Below are 23,865 nucleotides of genomic sequence, written 5' to 3' on the forward strand. Positions count from 1 at the left end.
CTATGGGAGAGGCAGTTGAGCAGTGGCGTTGAATGCTGCTGACTGGTCAATGATTGATAGATAGATAGATAGATAGATAGATAGATAGATAGATAGATAGATAGATAGATAGATAGATAGATAGATAGATTTCCAAGATAGATAGACAGACAGACAGACAGACATGCACATATACTTTTGATATGTACACTTTTGATGTACTGTATTTTTCCAACTATAAGACAATACTTTTTTCTAAAATCCTTACGCTAAAAATTGGAGGGCGTCTTATGCAAGGAAGTAAGCGGAAGAGAGAACCGTGCGGTTGCAAAATTGCCCATACTTTGTCTCTGCAAACAGCCTTCCTCCTATTTCTAGCCTCCAATCACGAGTGAAATAGCTTGTCTCTGCAAACAGGCTTCCTCCAATCACGAGCCTCCAATCACGAGTGAATCTGCCCATACTGTCTCTGCAAACAGACTTCCTACAATCATGAGCCTTATGTAACTGACATCAGCTGATGCTGAACAAACCAATTGGAGGAAGTCTGTTTGCAGAGACAAGCTATCGGCAGTTTCACTTATGATTGAATGTAATCAGTTATGCAAAAGAGCATGGAAATAGAGCTGCAAGAGACGGTTTGGACCTCCTCCCACTGAGTGTATCAGTAAATGTTACCTAATTACTAAATAAAAATGTGTTCTGCACTATCTTTAAAATATTGATTTCTTAATTTTGGGTTGGAAAAGTGGGGGTCATCTTGTACATGGGGGCATCTTATTAACAGAAAAATACGGTATATTGATCCCTCATAATGATATATTGATCAATATGAAATACCAAGTTATAACTGGATTAGGATATACAAGATGAAAAAGTACACAGATGGCACCTGAAGCAAAACTAGATAGCATGCTAAACAACAACTTACTAGTTTGGTAAGAGATAAATAACTGACAAACAACTGAGACTGACTGAAGAGATAACAAAATATTATCTGTGTCAAAGAGTAAATATCAGAAAATACTTTTCATTTTTCTTCAACAGTGTATTCATGGTAATTTAAAGCTACCTCCCAAATCTGGTTGCTTCTGTTACGGTAAAAATAAACTAAGGGTGGCTTCCAATTTAAGATTCTAGATCTTAATTATTTTAGCAGAATTATCATCAATCAATAAATAGTATCAATATTAATAAATGAGCAATAAAAAAACTCTACTTCAACACTTCAGTTGAAGAAACTTTTTGAGGACAGTAAAATTTCAAACAGTCTTTCAGCTTTGATTATATGACAGATAAAAAAGTCATGGTTAAGTTCCAAATTTGACACAGGGATGAGAGAGTTGGTGATGACTTTATGTGTTTGCATGATAACAGGCTTTTTATATTCAACTAGGAAAGTTGCTAATTTTTTTTGGGGGGGGGGAATATTAATATGAGATGAAATGTCAGTTCATTAAGTGAAATGATTAATTTGGAGCATAGTTAGACATAATGAAAGTATACCTAGTGGAAAATATGAAAAAAAGTCCTGGATGGTCTGATAACTAAGTGTTAATTATGGAAACAGTAAGGAGATCAGGTAGCTTGAACCAGGTGGCAATTTTTAATTAAACACTTGCCCTTGTTATTATGGCATTATAAGATGTTGAATACAGGAATAACAAATAATTTTGTTATCTTGCTACCTTGGGAGATAGATAGGTGAAGGACCTTTTCTCTAACAGGAAACTGGACTGCAGCCCCATCAGGCAGTGGACGGATATTGCAAATATCTTTCATCAAACATTCACACAGATTTCACATTTCAAGCAAGGGACAAACTTGAAAACTTTTTCAAGAGAACACGCTTTCTCATCCTGATATATATTATAAGGATTTGAAAACTGCTTCAGATTAAGATTGTTGCTTCTTTGATATTTGTCTTTCCTTCCTGATAAAAGTTATTATATATCAAAATAAGAACAGTATGATGAACCACAAAAATAAACCTTTTACTGAAAGATTTTTTAAAAAATATCTACCAGTAAAGAAATACTGATGTTGTACTTGGTAACTTACAGCTGTTAGTGTCATTAGCAACAGCTATGATGCCCATTGGTTGATGTGGGATATCAGATCTAAGAATTTTTGTATCTCCACCTGTATATTTATTGGATCGCAGAATAGCTCTTCTCACCCAGTCTGTCCAGAAGATCCAAGCATCATAAACAGCTAGACTGAGAAAAGTGCCAGGTCCAGATCTGACAATCACCTGATTAGAAAAAGAAAGGGATTGATTGAATGTGAAATTATTTATTTTTCAATATTTCTGTTTTATTTCTAATTGGGAAACCTCCATAATGAAAGAATGTATTTTATTCTACATTGAATTTATTTATTTTTATTTATTTATTTAGTAGACTTACCCCTGTCCATCTCCCTGCAATGGGGGACTCTGGGCAGTTTACATCAAATTAAAACAAATAAATAAATTAAAATTTATAAAAAGAAAAACACATTTACACAAATGGAAGGAAGAGAAAAAAATCCAAGAGGCCGCTGGAAGCCTCACCAGGCCTCTAGGGGGCTAGCCAACCCCATTTCTGACAACCTCCCTCCCCGCCCCAGGCCAGATGGCAGAGCCAGGTCTTCAAATCCTGCCGAAAGGGCGGGAGTGAGGGGGCCTGTCTCACCTCCGGGGGCAAGATGTTCCAAAGGGCGGGGGCTACAGCAGAGAAGGCCCGCCTTCTGGACCCCGCTAATTGGAGTTCTTTTGCCGAGTGGGTCCGGAGCATGCCCTCTCTGTGAGATCAGGTGGGATGGGTTGAAATCGTGGGGGCGAGGCCGTCCCTCAGGTAGCCTGGCCCCATGCCATGTAGGGCTTTAAAGGTGATAACCAACACCTTGAATTGGACCTGGAAGCAAACCGGTACCCAATGCAGCTCACGGAGCAAAGGTGTTATATGGGTCCTTCTTCAGACCCCAAAAATAGCTCATGCGGCTGGATTCTGGACCAGCTGAAGCTTCCAGATACTCTTCAAGGGTAGCCCCATGTAGAGCGCATTGCAGTAGTCTATCTGGGAGATAACAAGGGCATGAGTGACCGTTCGAAGGGCATCCCGATCCAGGAGAGGGCGTAACTGGTCCACAACCTGAAGCTGTGCAAAAGCCCTCCTGGCCTGGAATTAACTGAATGTCACTAGGATATGACATTCAATATCTCGCTGCCCAGAGTCACCTTGAGTGAGATGGATGGCTATATAAATATGATAGATAGATAGATAGATAGATAGATAGATAGATAGATAGATAGATAGATAGGTCAGATGAACTCATAGTCAAAATAATGAAGTCAGATAAAAAGAAATGCTAGGTAATGGTTCAGAACACAACTGTTTTTTCACTAGTGTGTCTTCAGGTATTGTTATCTGAACAGAACATGAAAATACTTCATTTGTGATGTAGAAAATTTACCTGTTTTGAGTAAACTTTTTTTTTTTACATAGAGAAATCCCAGATAACAAGGGATGACTCTAACTCGGATTGAATTAAAAAGAACTCCTAAATTTGAAATTTTAGCCCTGTTTGTTGGTTACTAAAAGGAATGCTCTAATTATTATATGCTGCTAACACAATATGGATGCTGTTGGCACATATACAAGTTTTTGGATATGTAAGAATGAAACTACATTTGCATTTGTATGTTAAAATTCACAATGAAATTATCTTTTACATGTGAACAGCAGTGATAAAATAGAAATTAAAAAAAACATAATCAACTGGTAATTATTATACCGAAATTACACATATATATTAATAGAAAATCAATTTGTGCTCGTGACATAAAATTTGTAGCATAAGCATTAAACAGATTATAATAAAAAAAACTCAAATATTTCCCTCAAACCTAAAAAAGAAAATTCTAGTCTTGTCCACATTTGAAATGGTCCTGTACACTTTGTATCATTTCTCTAATTGCATGGGCCTCAGTAGCAAAAAGTTAAGTACCTCCCCAGTCACCAAATGTTTGCCCATTCTATTAACCATTAGATATTGCTATTATTCCTTCTTTGTTTTTAATAAGGATTTTAAAATATTAAATATTAAAGTTATTTATTTATAGAAATATCAATACATTGCCAAAAGTCAGTATTATGATCTTACTTACTTTTCTGTGTGATCCATCATATTCACATCTTTCTATTTTTCCCAAACTACCGTCAGAAAAATATAGCTTCTCAGCCCTATGATCAATGGCAAGTCCATTTGGTGTTAAGATGTCAGTGCTGATTACAACTTGTGCATTTTTGCCATATAGTGTAGCTCTCATGATGCTTGGATGCTGCTCATTCCAATTAGTCCAAAACATTAAACTGTATAAAAAGTAAAACATAATTTCCATGTTTTAAAAAATACATTTTACCTACAAATAATATACATAAATCAGAGTTAATGATTCATCAACAAGGTACAATCTAGTGTTTCATGGAATGACACTAATAAAAAATAAAGGTACCAAGGAAAGTTTGGGCTATATTCTGTGAGCTATAGAGCATTATAATTTACAAATACAAGGGAAAATTCTGAGAATACAGAAATATGGGAAAGTTTAAGAAAAAATAATTCCCATCTTACATTAAAATGCTCAGTAATAGCTTAACAGCTATCTCCCACATCTCTTTTTTTGTGGGGAAAAAATAATTCTTATCTAATGTCCAACATTCAAGTACTATAGCAAAATGTAAGTTCTGCAGCTGCCATCACCCTTTGGAGTGTTTTTGAGAATCAAAACCCCTAGTAGACTGACTGAAATTACATAATATTTCGACATGTGTTTAATTTCTACCTAGCATGATTACAGAATGAGATAAATACAGTAAAAAATGAATAAATAAATAAGTCAAAAAGAGAAGTCTGCTCATGCTAAAGCATCATACACTAATGAATAGCTTGTTCTCTGACCAACATCACAGAATAGTTTCATATGAAGCAAATACTAATTAAAACAATAGAAAAACACTGTTCTAATCATCAACAGAATGAAAGAAAACATCTTAAATATAATCCCAAGAGCATAAAGTTTTCGTCCCACACTCTTGAATACAGTGGCTCAGGAGGGAAGAAAGGAAGGAAGTATTTTGTTCACCATGCAATAATTGTAAACAAAATTCTGTTAGCAGGAAGGTAAATAACCAACAAGAAAGAAGAACACGGTACCTACTTTTGGCATTCATCGAGGGCTAATACATGTGGGTGGTCATCTTCAGACATAGTTATTACTGCTTCTCTGTTGAAAGCACCTCTTCGTTTCTGATCAACTGTGTGCCTTGTAATAGAAGATGTAGTAGAGCTGGTCCAGTACAAAGTATCCCAAGCCCTATGATATGCTAGACCCTCCACAGATCCAACATCTGTCACAGCAGATTATTAAATACATGTTTTAATTAAGAAAAAATGTGTGAATGGTACAATAAAAGTGTAACATTTTTTTAAAATTTACATTCATTTTTTTTATATTTAAGACAATTATATCACTTTCACTGCATAATTTCTAAATGCAAGCACTACGTCTTAAAAGGTCTATGATTTATACCAATTAATATATAGAAGATTTATTATAAATTTAGGTCTCAGAATGGCAATATTTTATTCCTTGGTGCATGAAACAGAAAGAGAAAGGCAAGTGATGCCATCAAGTTTTACAGCCTCTGCAAAATCAATTGTGTAGGTTAACTGTTTTTCCACCTGGGATTTGTAGACCTATTCTGATTGCTTTTCTTAACAGTGATGATGGAATTGTAATCTTATACGAAGGATTGTGGGGAAGAGAGGGAGGAGAATGTTCTCTTGCAGAATATGCATACCAAATGCTGACTATGGGCATAAGAGAAATGTGGGAGAAAAATTACCACAAGCCTAGAAATTAGCATGTCTTGTAAATGCCATAAATTAGAGATACCTGCATGCACACAAGCACTCTTTTAGGTCACAAGCAAAAACAAAACCCTGAGGGAAGGCGCTCAATGCACAGAGCACTATTTATATGCATTAGATCTTGCTCATGAAGCAACAGGATTTCCAAGCAAATAATATATTTAAATGAAATATGCACTAATCCAATATAATATTAATATACAAACACATTATTCGTCTGTTGCTGACAATCTGAATTTAATCAGTAATATAGTATGTAACTGATTAACTGTCTGCCCAACAGAAAGCAACAGCTTCTGATTTACAGAAGTGGTGGTAGAGTGATCGCATCATTACATTGCCAAATGTCATCTATCACTTTTATTGAACTTAACGAAGATGGATTACATTGTACCAATAAGACACACCCTATAAATACTATCATGATACTCTTCAGTTGACTTCCCTGGAGAACAAAACAGCAAAGGACAAAAATCAATAGCTGGAGAAATAATATAGGAAAACTTTTCTATGCATATGCTGAATAATACAAAATAGCTGAAAAGCTCAAGTCATTGCAATGAAACCCTTTTACAGCTGGTTGCTTTTTACTATTTCTTCTTTTTTAAAGCTGCACCAAGAATGCTGGACTCTAAAATCTTGATTTTTTTTTTCTCATCCTTAAAATTGACATTTGACACATCATCTTTATTTTATTATTTTATTAAATGGTTAATAAAAATTAATTACTATGGAAGGTTCACACATTTTTCATCTGAGTCATGGCGTTTAAATTCTTGTGAAATATATTCCTCATATATTGACCTTATCTTATTTGGGGGCTTGGTGAAGCAGCTTAAGACCAGAACATGTGTATGTGTGAGTCAATTCCACAGCTTCAGTTTCAGTCATGAGCTTCTGCAGATAGGAGGGGGCAAATGACTTTACAACATTGCAACACAAACTTCATTTTTGTATTTGTATCATGACATCTTACAGAAGTACGTAAGAGTCAGACCTTGTTTCATGATATTACAATGCACAATTCATGATTTTAACAAAATTGTGTTTTGTTACCAGTGTTCCTGGTTCCAGTATGAACCTTTCTACATGGTAACATCATTCTGACTGTGTTGGGCAAAGATGGAACATTATCAAGCAAACATTTCAACAATAATATGCAGAATATTTACTGATATGTAAATCTGAGTAATAATTTGGCATAGGATAAGATATATTTATTGGATTTAATGGATTAATAGTATATGTAATAGAATATGAAGCATATAGTGTACTGTATAGTGTCCATATATTTTTTAAGATACCGTATCTCTGTTGAACACATACTTGTTTTTCTGTTTACTGGGTTCATTCACTGTATTTATCCAATTTATCATTTTAGAAACATTTTGTCAATTGTTTTATTTGACCAGACTGTGGAAATTAGGTTACATTCTAACAATCTGTTCATACAGAATACTTGTAGCAGATAACAGGTAGCCATTATTGGTAACTGGGTTGAAAATAATGTTTTGAAAACTATAAACCATCTAAGGATAGGTTTCAATGGCTCACATATATTACAAATGGCACAATAAGAGCTCTAATTAATTCTTTAAGGAAGCAACACACCATTAATGGCAGAAAACATATTTAAAAAGGTATAAAAATGAGAACTGAACCATTTGCTGATTGACGGTTGGCTTATCTGATTAGATTAAAACATTAAAGCATATTACTTTATGTTAGGAAACATTCATACGTAGTTTGTAAAATTTAAAAAGAAGTGACCTCAAAGAGTGAGGTTATATAATATAGACTGCACAAAATCATATACTTTTTTCCAAGTATTTCTTTAACCACACATTGTGCAAGAAAGTTAAAGACTAGCTAATTTCTCTGACTTCTGACCATATATTCTCAGAAAAATCACTTGAAAATATGGACAATCTCCCCGCTCACCAAAAAAGAGAAACCTCCACATAAACATACAGAGAGAAAATCTGGTATCACAGTGATTCTCCAGTCTTCAACAATCAAACACTACTGTATGGAAGACAAAGTGTTACGGAGGGCACTGTCTGCATCTCTAGCTGTAAGGTCTTAATTACTCATCTTAATTTTTCTCTTCCACTTCCTGAAACTCTTAACCTACTTGCTTACATTATAGGATCAATTCACCTTCTTTTCTTTCTAAACTAATTAACCTATCATCCATCATATTTCAACTCCTTTTCTCCCTAGTTTTTTTTTTCCCCTAAACTAAATTTATTAGCTTAAATTTATCACTGACTCACCTCACTATCCCTCTTTTTTTCCATTCCATTTTTCTGTTTTGGAAATCCTTCATGATTAACCTGTTAACTGCTGTTTCACTTAAGTCCCTATATCCTTTAAAAAAAAATGTCTCCCTTTTACTTGGCTAATTCAGTTTCACTAACATGCTGCTGAAGAAGATGAGTAAGGGTAGGAAGATTTAAAAAACAAAACAAAACTGGTACTTGTCCAAAGCAGCTCAAAGTTCCCCATAATATAATTTTTATATCCTCATAATTTTAATATCTCCATAAAGTGCTGCGATATCCAGAAGATGTTTTGGAATATTTTATTGGACCTCACAGAAGAAGGAAATGACCAATAAATTCCACTTTGGTGCCAAAAAAGCTATTTCAATGCATCCATGCAGTCACTAGAAACTTTGGGAGGACCATTTCCCAATGGCAGGTATTCTCATCTCATCCCATTTCCTGGCTGTTCAATTTTCCCTTCCCCACATAGCTATTAAGCCATCCTAGAGACACTGTCCTTTTTAGAAAGCTTCCTAAATAGAGCAGACAGGCAGCTTTGCATATCAAACCCAGAGTCAACTGCTTGTTTTCCAAAACAAACACAGTGAAAAAAAGACCACAATGCAGCTAGGATACCAGCTCAATGCCATTTTTCATCTGCCTTATTGTTCAGCTCAAGAGAGCAGTGGGTGGCTCATCTGGAGTTCTTGATGGTTGAAAATGTGATGAAGACAAACACAGGGCAATTATGAAACTGACTAATAATGTTTAGTGAATGAAAATCAGAACTGTACAGAACTGTCCTAATATTTCATAACAGTATAATACATACTTAAAAACTCTCAGTAATTCATCTAATACATTCCTGTGTTTCCTGTGTTACTTTCCGTCTATGGAATTCACTCTTTGAGAGCTAATTTGATCCCTTCTGTCTATCCTCAGACATCTTTAAGTAATCTTTTACAAACAACTTTTATAATCTACATTTTAAGTGTTTATTTTTTGCTGACTTTTACAGGGTTGTTTTATGCTATAAATGTTTAATCTGTATATAAATTCAATAAATATTACAGCAAGTAGGCAAATAACTCTTCCTTGGTCTTCAGTGATCTCACATTCATCTTGTGGTAATATCAGAAAGTGAAAAAGTTCTTGAACAGAAGTTTGAGAATGTAATGATAAACTATTATAAATATCCATGATTTAAAAAATCCATGACATACAAGTGTTAAGTTAAATACCTATTTGATAGTTTAATTTGGATCATTTAACTAAAAACCATGGTAACATTTAAATAGTCTTAACACATTCAGTAACTGGAGAATTATGCTATATATCACTTTGTGTTATGGATATATTGATTTTTTCCTCCTGTAGCCCTTATTGTTTAACATACCAATAGTATACTTGGACCACTAATATACAAAAAATGGTAAACAAATAAAAGTAATGTGGTATAATTTTCTGTATATAGAAAAATGAAGACAGTACCAGCTATTCTCCCTTTTTCATTGTTGAAAATATCATTTTTTTCTTTGGATCAGATTTCTTTAAAATTCTGCATTTATTTCATGAATAATCATGAAGATGGTTTGGAAAACAGAGCTAGAAGACAAATGTCACTTCCAGAGTGTTAAGTGAAATGGCTAAAGAATAACACTGATCCTTGAAGGCCTGAATTAATTGCTTGTGTTGGCATTATGTGTAAAGCCTTCAACAGTCACAGGAGTTAAGGACTTCCAGTAAGGTGATTAGGGATAAGGCATTCAGTTGATATCATGATTATAGCATTTTTTTCCAAGAAAAATACACCTGATCCCCAAAGCTCTGAATAACAAGGGTTCTAGGACTGCCTTTCAAATTAATTTTACCCAATTGTGTGGCTCTGCCCCGAGTTTTGGAGGTGAGTCACTCTTCTTGGGTACATGTCTGGAGATTGAGTCATGCCAACTGGACTTTTCTTTTTGGTTAGAGATGTTTCACTACTTGTCCAAGCAGCTTCTTCAGTCTAAAAAAGTTGGTTAGGGGGACCCCATAAAAGTCTTCCAGGGTGGCTGAGTTTCTTACTAGCATGATAGGTTTCTTGAAGGGACAATAGGAGATGTGATCAGTAGAGTCTTTGAGATGTAGATGTCTTGCTCCTAAACCCTCAATCATTGCCAGGGGGATGTTAAGTGTTGCCTTCCTGGTGAACTTTTGAACTGTTCTTAATCTTCCTGGGGACTGTTGAAAGGGCAGCCTGGAAAATACAGACAAATTGTGTCTGAGGCCTCCACCTCTATTGAGGGAAGGATTTTCCACTTTGGCATAAATGGATTCCTTCACTTCTCTCTCAAACCACCTATCTTCTCTGTCCAAAATGTGAACATTATTATCCTCAAATGTGTCCTTTTTCTTTTAGATGAAGGTAAACTGCTGATTCTGGTCCTGTGTTGTTGCTCCTCCTATGCTGGGCCATCCTCTTGTGTAAAGGCTGTTTGGTTTCCCCAATCTGAGCATTCCTCACTGCACTGGATTGCATATACGACATTGTTCTTATGTTTTGGTGTTCGATCTTTAGGGTGTACAAGCCTCTGTCTCAGTGTGTTAAGTGGGTTTGAAAAACACAGGTATGTGGTGTTTTCCAAAAATCCGTTTTATCTTCTCTGACACTTACGTAACATCCCCCTGGGATGAGTGAGGGATTAGGCATAAGGCATCTACATCTCAAAGACTCTACTAATCACATCTCCTATTGTCCCTTCAACAAACCTATCATGCTAGTAAGAAACACAGCCACCCTGGAAGACTTTTATGGGGTCCCCCTAACCAACTTTTTTAGACTGAAGAAGCTGCTTGGACAAGTAGTGAAACGTCTCTAACCAAAAAGAAAAGAAGTCCAGTTGCCATGACTCAACCTCCAGACAATTCCACCTGGATGACTGAGAATCTTCATAAACATATCTACTTGGGTACAGTGCAATGCCTCCTCAAGGCATCCAAATGGGGCAAAATGACTTGATCAGCTGCTTATTTTGCAAAGAGGGACTTCTGCACATGTGCTATACGTGCCCAAAAGGTCACTCTCAAGTGAAATGAAACATTGCTGGTTCAAAATGGGGTCCTTCATTTGAAGTGAAGCAGTCTTTTAAAGATCTGCATAGCCCTATAGATAACACCATACTTTTATATATTTTTTCTTGCTTGTTGAATTGCTTAATTACAAACTTTTTCTTGTTCATTCTCCAGTATACCACTCAGCAGTAGACGTCTGCAGATCAGCTAGTTTCTAATTCAGATCAAATAGTTAATCTGATCTCATTCAGTGACTCAAAAATTGTTTCAGTGCTTAATTCAAAATAGCCAAACTGGTTGATTCAACTAATTTATATTTGGAAAAACAGGACTTGTACATGTACAAAAAGGCCTTCTGAATCACTGAATTGATCTGATTCAAATTGATTCAATTTGGCAAGTTAATTTGATGTGGAGATTAAATAAAATTAAAGCTTCATATGGTCTTATTCACAAGTATAAAAATAAATAACTATAATGATAGCAGCAACAATGATGGTAATAATGTAATCATTATGACAATACCACATATTTAGAAGATATTTTAATCCACAAAAGAGCATAAATACATGAATTAAGAAAAAAAAAGAAAAGAATATAAAAAATAAATAAAATAAAATAAATAAAATGAGTTATGAGTTTTCATATATAGTTTATCCACAGGTGATACAATTGCTACATTAATGAATGGCCTGTTGTCTGCTTATTAGGTATAACATTTTTCAGTAATGGATAAGTGAAATCAATAGTAAATTGTAAATTATACCACTGTAATTATGAGCAAAATAATGTTATAGAAGTGACAGTATCTTACAAAATTGTATAGGCATCATCTATAAACCTTACCCTAATTGTAGGACTCAGAACAACTTGCAAAATAATGGGATTTTTTTTCCTTAAATTTTTTATTCCCTATAAGCAATACCTTCCACTTCTCTGACCCTTTTTTATAATTGTTGCTAGCTCACATTCTATGCCCCTCTTCCAAAAGAACCAGAGTAAATGGCTATTGGAAATTATTCAATACAGTATTGTGAGCGTTCAGACTGAATTTAGGTTAACTTAGATCTTTAAACATAAAAAGAAGAGATTAGATTTGTTTTAACTTTCTGTCTTATCTTAGCTGGCCATTTCAGATAATTACGTAAGTATAAAAATATAACACGTGATTACTTCTGTTCATAAAAAAATGACTAAAACAAGTCAGTGACCACCATATTCCCAAATATATAATCCATGAAGATAATGAACAATATTTCTGTCACTAGAAACTGATATGTTCTAGAAATATTATGGGTCAATATTAAGATTGTGTAGCTGCTAATATTTCATGTTAAAAATACATAAATATACAAACTTTGTTGTTCATTAAGAATTGACCTCACACCAACAATATGGCATTTAACTATAAAAGTGAAAAGAGCATACAGCATATTTAATTATAAATGTGATAACTGTCATATATATTTATGATGGTAAAATTTTATCAGTTATTAATATCTGCGTCTCTTTTCAGTGAACTGGAAACATATTAAATAATAGGTTGTTTATACATCGTAAATCTACTTTCAGTGAGCTGGAAGGAAATGTGTTAGATAATGGGTTGTTTATGAGTTACAAATCTGTTCAGTGAACTGAAAATTTGTCAGATAATGGATTGTTTATGAATTCTAAATCAATATTCAGTGAGTTGGAACTATGTTTGATAATGGTTTGTATATAAGTAGTAAATCTATTTCCAGTGAACTAGAAACATGCTAGATAATAGGTTATTTCTAAGTAGTAAATCTGTGTCCAGTGAACTAAAACATGTTAGCCAGTGTAATGCTTGTGAGGTATAATTCTGTTTAGTGAACTGAAAAAACTGTTTAGCAGAAGACTGCTTATGTGTCTTTAGGTTCCTATACATCACAATTGCATGATTATATGCATGCTATAGATAAACATGTCTTGATGGGTATGTGAAATGTATGAACCAATTTTTTTTCCTGTGTGGTAAATGTCCAAATGAAATAGAAGTGGAGAATAATAGTATCCTACATACCATTGATATTAAGTGTTTAATTAGTTATGATTTTCAGTGAAGCTACTCCTATTTTTAGTTGGTGAAACACCAAAACAGATTATCTTTTGAAAGAAATAAGACAGTGACACTATTATCAGGCTGAGTATTTACCTAATAACTGGTGTTGTTTAAGGCACTTCCCATGTATTATTCCAACATCTTTACAAAATATTCAGTACTTATTTTTCCTCATTACAGATGGAGTAGCTAATGGCAATGCTGCATGGCAGCTTAAGCTGCTTCTTTCCCATGCTGCTCCCTGCTCTTCCTGAAGTTGACTTTAAACACTACAGTCTGGACTGTAAGTGTCTGACAACAGGGCAGGTTGGAACTCAATCTGGATGATGGCCACTGCAGGCTCTGATTGGTTGTTCCCTACTTCTTGCCCTTCCCATCAGTAAAGGGAAGGCAATCCTCACAGGCTGGCACCTGTGTTAGCAGGTCAATCCATGTCTACTTTTTCCTTTTAGGGATTATCTCCTCCATACTAGCCCCCATTCTTTTCTCTTGCTTTCTAGATGTTTGCACACATGAATGCTTTTACAACCTCTTTATAACCACTATACAGTGCATTTGGAAAGTATTCAGACCTCCTTCACTTTTTTCAATTTTGTTATATTGCAGCCTGATACTACAAATTGTTCAAATACATTTTTTTTCTCATTAATCTACACTCAGTACCCCATAATGACAAAGTGAAAATAGAATTTTAGAAATGTTTGTAAATTTTTTTAAAAGGAAAAACTGAAATATCACATTTACCTAAGTATTCAGACCCTTTGCAACAACACTTAAATTTAGCTCAGGTGCCTCCCATTTTTCTTGATCATTGCTGAGCTGTTTCTACACCTTGATTGGAGTCCACCTGTGGTAAATTAAATTGATTGGACATGATTTGGAAAGGCGCACACCTCTCTATAGCTGACAATGCATACTGTCAAAAGCCATGAAGTCAAAGGAACTGCCTGCAGAGCTCAGAGACAGGATTATTGCAAGGCACAGAACTGGGGAAGGCTACAAAAAAAATTCTGCTGCACTGAATGTTCCCAAGAGCACAGTGGCCTCCATAATTTTCAAATGGAAGAAATTTGGCACAACCAGGAGTCTTTCAAGGGCTGGTTGCCTGACCAAACTGAGCAATTGGGGGAGAAGAGCCATAGTAAGAGAGATGACCAAGAACCTGATGGTGACTCTGACTGAGCTCCAGAGATCCTGGGTGGAGTTGGGACAAACTTTCAGAAGGACAACCATCATTGCAGCCCTCCACTGATCTGGGCTTTATGGCAGAGTGGCTAGATGGAAGCCTCTCCTCAGCGCAAAACACATGAAAGCCCGCTTGGAGTTTGCAAAAATACCTGAAGGACTCTCAGACTGTGAGGAACAAGATTCTCTGGTCTGATAAAACCAAGATTGAACTGTTTGGCCTCAAATCTAAACGTCATGTCTGGAAGAAACCAGGCACCGCTCATCACCTGCCCAATACCATCCCAGCAGTGAAGCATGGTGGTGGCAGAATCATGCTGTGGGGGGTTTTCAGCAGCAGGGACTGGGAGACTGGTCAGGGTTGAAGGAAAGCTGAATGGAGCAAAGTACAGGGATATCCTCAATGAAAACCTGTTCCACAGTGCTCAGGACCTCAGACTGGGCCGAAGGTTCACCTTCCAACATGACAATGATCCTAAGCACATAGCCAAGACAACACAGGAATGGCTTAGGGACAACTCTCTGAATGTCCTAGAGTGGCCCAGCCAGAGCCCTGACTTGAACCCTATTGAACATCTCTGGAGAGAACTGGAAATGGCTGTCCACCGAAGATCCCCATCCAACCTGATTGAGCTTGAGAGGATTTGCAAAGAAGAATGGCAGAAAATCCCCCAATCCAGGTGTGCAAAGCTTGTTGCGTCATACTGAAAAAAACTTGAGGCTGTAACTGCTGCCAAAGGTGCTTCAACAAAGTACTGAGTAAAGGGTCTGAATACTTAAGTACATGTGATATTTCAGTTTTTCCTTTTTAATTAATTTATAGACATTTCTAAAATTCTGTTTTTACTTTGTCATTATGGGGTACTGAGTGTAGATTAATGAGAAAAAAAATGAATTTGAACAATTGTATTATCAGGTTGCAACATAACAAAATTGAAAAAAGTGAAGGGGGTCTGAATACTTTCCGAATGCACTGTAGATCCATGGAAACTTTGTAGGAAGGAACAACTGATGATTCAGTTTAAGAGAAGCAGAGTAGCATTCAATAAAACTGTGTAGCAGCTTGAAGATGGGGTGATTGGGTAAGAAAACTGAAAGGGAAGCTTTGGGGTACTGTGGGGTGGGTGTGACAAAGTAAGGGGAGCAGAAATCAAAATGAAGCGTACTGGGGAATGAAAGGATTGAATGGAGCAATGAGTCTCTAGAGGGGTGGGAAAACATGGGGCAAGAAAACACGGGGCAAGGATGATTTAACAGGCCCTGGATTGGGATAATAAAACAAATGGCAGCTGCTAGCCAGCCAAGAACATAGGAACCTGGCAACCCAGGGTGAAATTGCTGCATAGGGCAGGGGCAGCTGCTGGAAGGCAGAACATGCCATTAGATGGGGTGTCATTAGATCAGAAGGAATTTATGCAGACCATCTGCTTGGCAGGGTTTAAGAAGCAGAAATTGGGCAGAAATGTGGATTTGCAATGGTTTGGGAGTGGTTGAAGGGCAATACCATCTGTTCTTGCACTCAGGAAGCAATAAGTGGCTCATACTGCTAAGAGTGCAAGCAGAAAATATGGATCTACCCAGAGTCCCAGCAACAGTGGCTTCCCTAAGAACACTTTATGACTTTATGACTCAGCTACAATGATTCACTACAGGATATCCTGACTGATGTTTCAACAAGTAACAGCACTTCACTGCCTTTGTCTGGGCTTGGAGGATAGGTAGGACCAGACTTCGTTAAAACCTTAATGGAAGATCACCAGGGAATCCTAAGGTTAGACTGCAAATTGAAAAATATCCCAGAAGAAGACAATGACAAATCACTTTCATAATGTTGCCAAGGCAAACTGCAGTCTTGACCTTCTTTATCCCAATTAATCAGAAATATTTCTCATTTAAGCTAAATGCAACATTTTATGTACTAACACATTTTGGTTGGTCTATTTAGCTTAACATTATCACCTCTATAATCTATTTATGAAGCAAAATGAAGAAGGGGAGTTAAGAGATGTAACAAAATTACCTTTAGCATTCTTGTATCTTAAGTTAGCAACAAACTCTAATCTACTGTTTCTACATTCACATTACAGCATTCGTGTTATTCATATTTGAAAATATAATTATGTAACAAATATCTATTCCTGATTTTTACCTTTTTTTGAGCCTATAGCTGCTTTTAAACTTCCTGTTGAAATTTGGATTGGTTTAGGAAGTATGCAAATTCCATGACAAAACTACCATATTGATGCTAAACTTTGGAATGAATATTGTTTGTTGATAGCTTCCATATTTTGTCAAATGCAATATCAGTTTTTAAATTATCAAATATGCACAAATCTTTTTTTATAAATACAAACACATTAAAAAAGAAGAGAAGATTGGCTTTCAATCCTAAAAGAAATGTAATTACTTATATTGATTCTACACACATGCATATCCATCAAGCTATCCCCTCCCTTTCAGGGTAAAGTAATGTGAAGTGCAGAAAAGGACCAAGAAATAGGCAAAAAATGAAAGGCATGACGAAGGAAGGAAGGAAGGAAGGAAGGAAGGAAGGAAGGAAGGAAGGAAGGAAGGAAGGAAGGAAGGAAGGAAGGAAGGAAGGGGCTAAAACTAGTTTACTTCAATACCATTTATTATACCTCACCACATATTTCTAGCCTCACAAGCCATCCTTGCTTCCACCACATCCATATACCAATTCATACATTGACTTTCACTCTTTAAACTTCTCACCACTCTTTTTCTCAGGATCTTATCAACTACATGCCACCAGTTATTTTCTTAGACCTCCTCTTCCTTCTGGCCCATTCACTTTTTTTCATGTATTTGTATTGTATTGGTGACTTATTTTGGTACTCAATCCATGTTCATTCATTACCCATTTATTCTTGATCCTATCTCTTTTTGTTTTATCACACACTTGAGTACCCTATTCCCATGACATTCAATTTTACTTGTTTGTCTTGACATGCTCAACTCTCACTTTCATAAAGCAAATTGGGCAGAAGCACACATTTATACACAACTAGTTTTGCTTCTTTTGACAAACATTTGTTCCTCACAATAGACCACATACTAATCACCACTTTCCTAGTGGTATTTATATATCTAAAATCTCAATCAATTTTACTACCTTTAAATAAATATTCTATCAGGGTACAAACATTAATCCACTTGCTCTATGTTTTTTTGCCACTGCAAATGTTCGTTCCAGTTTCCCTATCAAACACAACTTGAACAACTAATCTATAGTATTTGTTTCTAATCCATTCTTTGACATATCACTATAATTTTTATATGAATCTCTAAAATACTACATATATCCAGCATTTCCTCACCTGAGTTTCATTCCAACTCATTTCATTTTATTATTAATTTTATTCACTTTGTTTAGCCTTTTTTGCCCAGGTCAAAAACAATTAAAGAAAAACACATCAAATTCACTCTTCATTTGTCATCCTCTTTTAATTTTAATGATTCCTTTCTCTCTCACACTACTTTTCCTCTCTGTACATATTATACTAGTGGTTCTTAAACTGTATAACCCAATTACCCCCTTTCTAGGCTTTGAATAATGTCATGACCCCCCAGAAAAAAACAAAAAACTCGAGACTGCTATTTTATACAAGTGCAGCAGCAGTTCCATACTGGACCTTCAACTCACAAACAAGCAATTGCAGATTGCTCCATTATCCCCCCCCCCCGGATATACCCAATTACTCTCAGTTTAAGAACCACTGCATTATACAATCTACCTCATATCCCTATTTTTTTTCTTTTTTTGCTGCAATGATTTCTTAAATGCATTTTCCTCATGTACCATCTCTTTCACTTCTTCATTCCACTAAGCATTTCAATACTTCCTACTTGCATAAATCCACCTACTTCTGTGGCACTCAGTAACATAATTCTTTTCACTCTATTCCAGGTGGGTTGCACTTCTTCTTGCCCTATGTTAATTTTCCCCTCATGCTGTTGGGAAATTGGTTTATTTTAGAATACTTTTTTTTTCATATAAAACATGTACTTTCTCTTCCTGGAGGTGCTCTGCTTTTACTTTCATTTCTTGCCTTTTCTTCCATGTCCATTTTTTAAAAAGTTCTAACCTTGACACTATAAAAAAACAGTCTGGCCCACTTCTCAGCAACCTTTCATTAATTTTCTCAATATTTTATCATAAACAATAAAATCAATCATGTTTTTAGTTTTATATTTATTTACCATTCACTTACCATTTGTACATAGGAATAGATTTAATAGATTTATGAATCATGTATTTATTAATCATGTATTAAAAGAGTCCTTTTTCTAAGCAAATACTCATTAGACAGTCATGATTCTTATTTATTTTTGGGTGTCTAAATAGTCAATTTTTTCAGCACTTTCTCACTTCATTCCAGCCATCCACTCATATATATGACTTAACAAAATAACTTTTTCTGAATTGTACTTATTCAATATATTGTACATCCCGCTCCCCCAACAGATTATCGTTGGTTTTCCCTTTATCACTATTCACTGGAACATAAGGTGCAGTTATTACCAACCTATAGATTCGTATTTCCTGCACACCTAATATTTAGATAACACCATTTTATATTTTCTGACATTAATTACTGACTAATCTCTGACCCCACCCAGAGTCAATTGTTGAGATGGGCAGCTATAGAAATCAAATAAATAAATAATTTAGCTCTTATTCATAGTTAACCCTATACCTTCATTCCCTGTATATATTCATCACCTTTATTCCATAAATTCAGATCATTTTCAGAAAAATCTATGGCATCCTTTCTCTTTCTGTTAATTTCAGTGACACATAAAACCGTTCTTCCCTCCCTCCCTCCCTCCTTTCTTCTCGTTAATTCATGCCCTTTGCTGTTTATTCCTATTACATTTCAAGTTGCAATCTTTCGTATGTCAAAGTCATCACCAGTGGCATTCACAGAAAATTACAATGATGCCAACATGACAATATGTGCATTGTAATGTAACCATGTAATAGCTGTGATCAGGAATTTGTACCCTAATGTTTGATGTAAGTATGTAAGTAATGGAATTTGTATGATGATTACATGATTTTATCATTTGCCCTCTTTGCCCCCTGCAGATATGCATGTCATTACCCAATGGACTAATAGATACAGATCTCTATTGCTCATTATGGCTTTGACCAACAAAGACTTTTGCAGGACGCTTTTTAGTAAGATAAGGAAGTGTAGATTTTTAGCTAATGGGAAGCCTCAATTAATGATGCCAATAATGTTGCTTATGCCTGTTGCAAATCTTGAACTGCAAAACTTGTAACTTACTATAATAATTCAGTTAATGTTAGTAATCACTGAAATGTATCCAGTTCTAGAAATTCTGCTTTCATAATTCCTCCCCTCCAATTCTACTTCATTTAGCAAACACATTTTCAAAAGGTAGTATTTAAGGAAAGGAATAGGGAACCCAGGATCTGCCAGCATTTTTACAAATGTTTATCTCTTTATTCAAATCACTTAGTTCTATGAAATAAAATAAATTAATAATCCTATCTCTTCTTTTTATATAAAAGCTAATTTGCCACCCAGAGTTGCAAACTAGGCAGCGTACAAATGTGGGCAAGTAAATAAATATAAAGAAATACACTTTATTGTTAGAAAGTATACTTACTTTCAAGTATAACTTTTCTACCAGACCAATCATCTTTCATAAGTTGTATGTTTCCAAAATGTGCATCACTAAAGAAGATTCGATTAGTTCCTCTTCCTTTCTGCCTATAGTCAAAAGCCAACGCTATTACATTTTTGAAATATTCTGGATTTTCATAAGGTTGCACTGGTGAATTTAAGTTTGTCTCATCTGAAAGATGTATAGTTTTTAGTATTGTTCTTCCTGAATAAAGCAAGTAGCCATCATGTCTTAAGCATGTCACTCCATCCTCTGCTAGATAACCATGTGCACAAGCACATGTTCTCTGCGCATTTCCCCGATAGAGACAAAGTTGCTGACACCCACCATTGTTCTTGGCACAAATGTTGGTTCCTACAGGGAAAAAAAAAAGTAATAATTCTGGACTTATAACTCAGCATAGTATATTCATTTAGATCATGCTTTAATTTACATGTCAAAATGTTATTAAAAGTTGCATTGACAGTAGTAAGCTAATTTTAATCACATTAGAAACAATGCATTTCTGTTAATTAAAATGGTAGTTGATAATAAAGTGTAATGATTATTATTAAACCACTTCAGTCATAAATGTACAAATCTCTTATAGAAATTATTTTTACTGTGAATTTTGAACTATTATAAGAGATAAAGAGATAAATTGATCTAGGACCTGGATTTTAGGGAAATTTACCTTTCCACAAAGAACTATGTTTAGGTTCACTTTAAAAAGTTAATGGCAATTTATTTAAAAATTCTATAACTTATCTTGACTACCCCCCGCCCCATAAAGCATTCTATTTGCAAAATATGACTGGAAGGAATTTTGACCACCACCCTTCCTCTTTTCCATCTGTAGCTCTTTATGTTTCTTAGAAACCTGGTCTGGAGAATTATAACTACACAAAAATTATGAAAAATTAACTTTTCTCCCCCTCATTCTTTGAAATTAGTACTTTGCAGGGGGGGGGGGCATGGATATATTTCTATATCTGCTAATCATGAAGGATCAATATAATAATAAATATATACAGACAAGTTCAAAAGTACATTTCACTGTAACGTTTATCTGCTGCTTGATCAGAAATCTACACTGTAATATTTGTTAAAAAAAATTAGATAATCAGTTAAAAATTGAGCCATTCAGGACAAGCTGTTCATAATGTAAATCACTGTTAATATTAACATAAATGAGAAAAATATTTTTTCACTGCTTAAATTTAGTTTGTTCATTTTAAAGTACTGTATAGATTTTTTTTTATTCAAAACTAGATCAGCTTCTGACTTGTTCTGCTCACAATGATTTCTTGTCAGCAGAAGCAGAAAGATAACTTTCTTAATATCCTGTTCCTATGTATATATCTACTGTTCATAAATCTTCTCTCTAAGAAAGTGGGAAGTCCAAGGAGGGAATGTGAGGGAAGCACTGAAATTTCCCCCCATACTTCCTGCCAGCTTTAACACCTGATGGATCTAAATATTTGTATATGAAGGAAGCCTGATTTTATTTATATATATATATATATATATATATATATATATATATATATATATATATAAAAAAAAAGTATACACACACACACACACACACACTCATTGATATAACTATGATTTGAACAACATAGATCACTTCTAACACTATGAATATTTTGTATGGGTTATACTGTACTGTATATTATTCAGTAGAGTTGCTCAGTCTTACTATTTTAAAAAGCATTCATGTTCAGTGAAACAATTACCATTCAGTGAAAACAAAATACATAGATACACCTTAGTTGTTATTTTTTTGTGAGGCGGGAGACATTTTAAAGGGGGAGAAATTGTAAGCACAATTTTTAAGAAAACTCAGAATTACAGTATTTATTCCACTGCTTGAAAGCAGCCAAGCATCAGCATATTCCAGGCCTAGTTTTAAATGGGTATTAAGCCAATAAACTGTTGCCAAATTGTGAATTTTTTTTTTTTTTTGCCCAAATTACTTTTTCTTGTGCTTTTACACTATGCAGGAATTAGCAGGTAAAGTCTTTCATGGCTTAAACATCACTTACTGCTGCAAATCAGAGAGTTGATAAAATTAAAGCTATAATAACCATTTCAAAAGTTATCAGCCATAGCCATATTTAGTCTGACAATGCCTTGTTTCTGACTCAGAGATGTTGCAATAGCTCCATCACTAAAACCTTTTAGCCAAGAATGGAGAATTGTATTCCTCAGCATGTGGGTATATGGCACCTGGCACTTAGGTATGGATTCCTGAGGTTTGCTAAGGATCAGATTCTTATGCAGTATGAAGGATAGATTGCACTTCATGTCTCCAGTATTTCTAATTATATACAATATTTTTCCTGCCAGACAAGTAGATAATTGATGATCATTGATCATGTTTCAGTGAGCCTTGCTACGCAAGCCTACGGATAGGTACAATATGTTCACAGTAAGGACTTTTTTTTTACAACAGCCTAATCAGATTAAGCACTTTTTAGTCCACCAATTTCTTAAATAGAATCTTAAGGTGATCTTCAGTCTTGTTATCATACCTGCATAAAGAGACTAGCAGTTTACTTGAATTTATATTTATATAGTTTACAGAAACACATTAAGTGGCTGTTATTAAATGTTATTTCATCCATGGATCTTTCTCGATCTCATTCTTCAGAAATGAATATGCCAAATCCCACCAATAAACTCTGAACTTTTACTTGCCTAGAATGACAGAGTGAACTAACTGTATCTTAATTTCAATTATTGAAGTTTATATTATACCAAATAATGAAATAAACTGATTGTTTCTTTTAGTTGGAAATAACTGTTGAGTCCTTGGGGTTCTCTTAGTTTGGCTGTTTTCTTGCAAACGTTTCATTACCTGGCTAGGTAACATCTTCAGTGCTAGAATGGAATGGGGTTTGCTCTCTGTTTATATACAGTGGCATGCCCTGCCAGTGTTGGTGTGGGTGTGGGTTTTGTTTTATTTTTTTTCCCTCTGGTAGTTCCTTGATTAGGGTATTGTTTACTTCTGATTGCACTTTTTGATAAAGTTGCATGGATATCCATTTTGTTGGATTAATACCAAGATTATCACCAGACATACAATCAGCAGTAAACAATACCTAATCAAGGAACTACCAGAGGGAAAAAAATAAAACAAAACCCACACCCACACCCATACCCATACCAACACTGGCAGGGCATGCCACTGTATATAAACAGAGAGCAAACCATATTCCATTCTAGCACTGAAGATGTTACCTAGCCAGGTAATGAAACGTTTGCAAGAAAACAGCCAAGCTCAGAGAACCCCAAGGACTCCACAGTTCAACCCTGAGCTACACATACTCGCTTCACTTGGAAATAAGTATATATTTATGCAAATAAAGTATTATGGAGCTATCATTCATGTTATTTTGAACTAATTAATGTTTTAGTCAGCTGGAAAGTTTATATCGCTGGAATATTTTTGGGAAGGTACACATAATATGCTATAACAGTGTTATCTCAAATAATGTTTAAAAGTGCTTCCTACTTGGACCATCTTTCTTAACTCTTTTTAACCCAACTAATAAATAAATAAATGATGATTTCCAAGTTCAGGCATTTCTTTTTTATAATTCTGACAACAAACCCAAAACATGAACTAAATGAATTCTACTATAAATGAACATTAACCTTTGGCTGCACCTACTTTTTATTTAAATGAAATGAAAGAATGTCCTCTATTAAAATCCACTG

General features: G+C 35.0%; 1 protein-coding gene across 1 annotated transcript in view; it reads right to left on the reverse strand.

Annotated features, from left to right (window-relative positions):
* LRP1B (LDL receptor related protein 1B) overlaps window positions 1-23,865 on the reverse strand; it is a 715,984-nt gene that overhangs the window by 155,665 nt on the left and 536,454 nt on the right. The window contains exons 42-45 of the mRNA XM_088145133.1: window positions 20,143-20,514; window positions 5,183-5,372; window positions 4,130-4,334; window positions 2,041-2,233 (exon numbers count right to left, since the gene is read on the reverse strand). Of these exons, the coding sequence (XP_088001259.1) occupies window positions 2,041-2,233; window positions 4,130-4,334; window positions 5,183-5,372; window positions 20,143-20,514 (960 nt within the window). The remainder of the gene's footprint in view (window positions 1-2,040; window positions 2,234-4,129; window positions 4,335-5,182; window positions 5,373-20,142; window positions 20,515-23,865) is intronic.

This window comes from Python bivittatus, unplaced genomic scaffold (genome assembly GCF_059951505.1).
Source record: "Python bivittatus isolate LINGU-HERP-01145 unplaced genomic scaffold, Pbiv_v1 ctg000480_np1212, whole genome shotgun sequence".
Lineage (NCBI taxonomy): Eukaryota > Metazoa > Chordata > Lepidosauria > Squamata > Pythonidae > Python > Python bivittatus.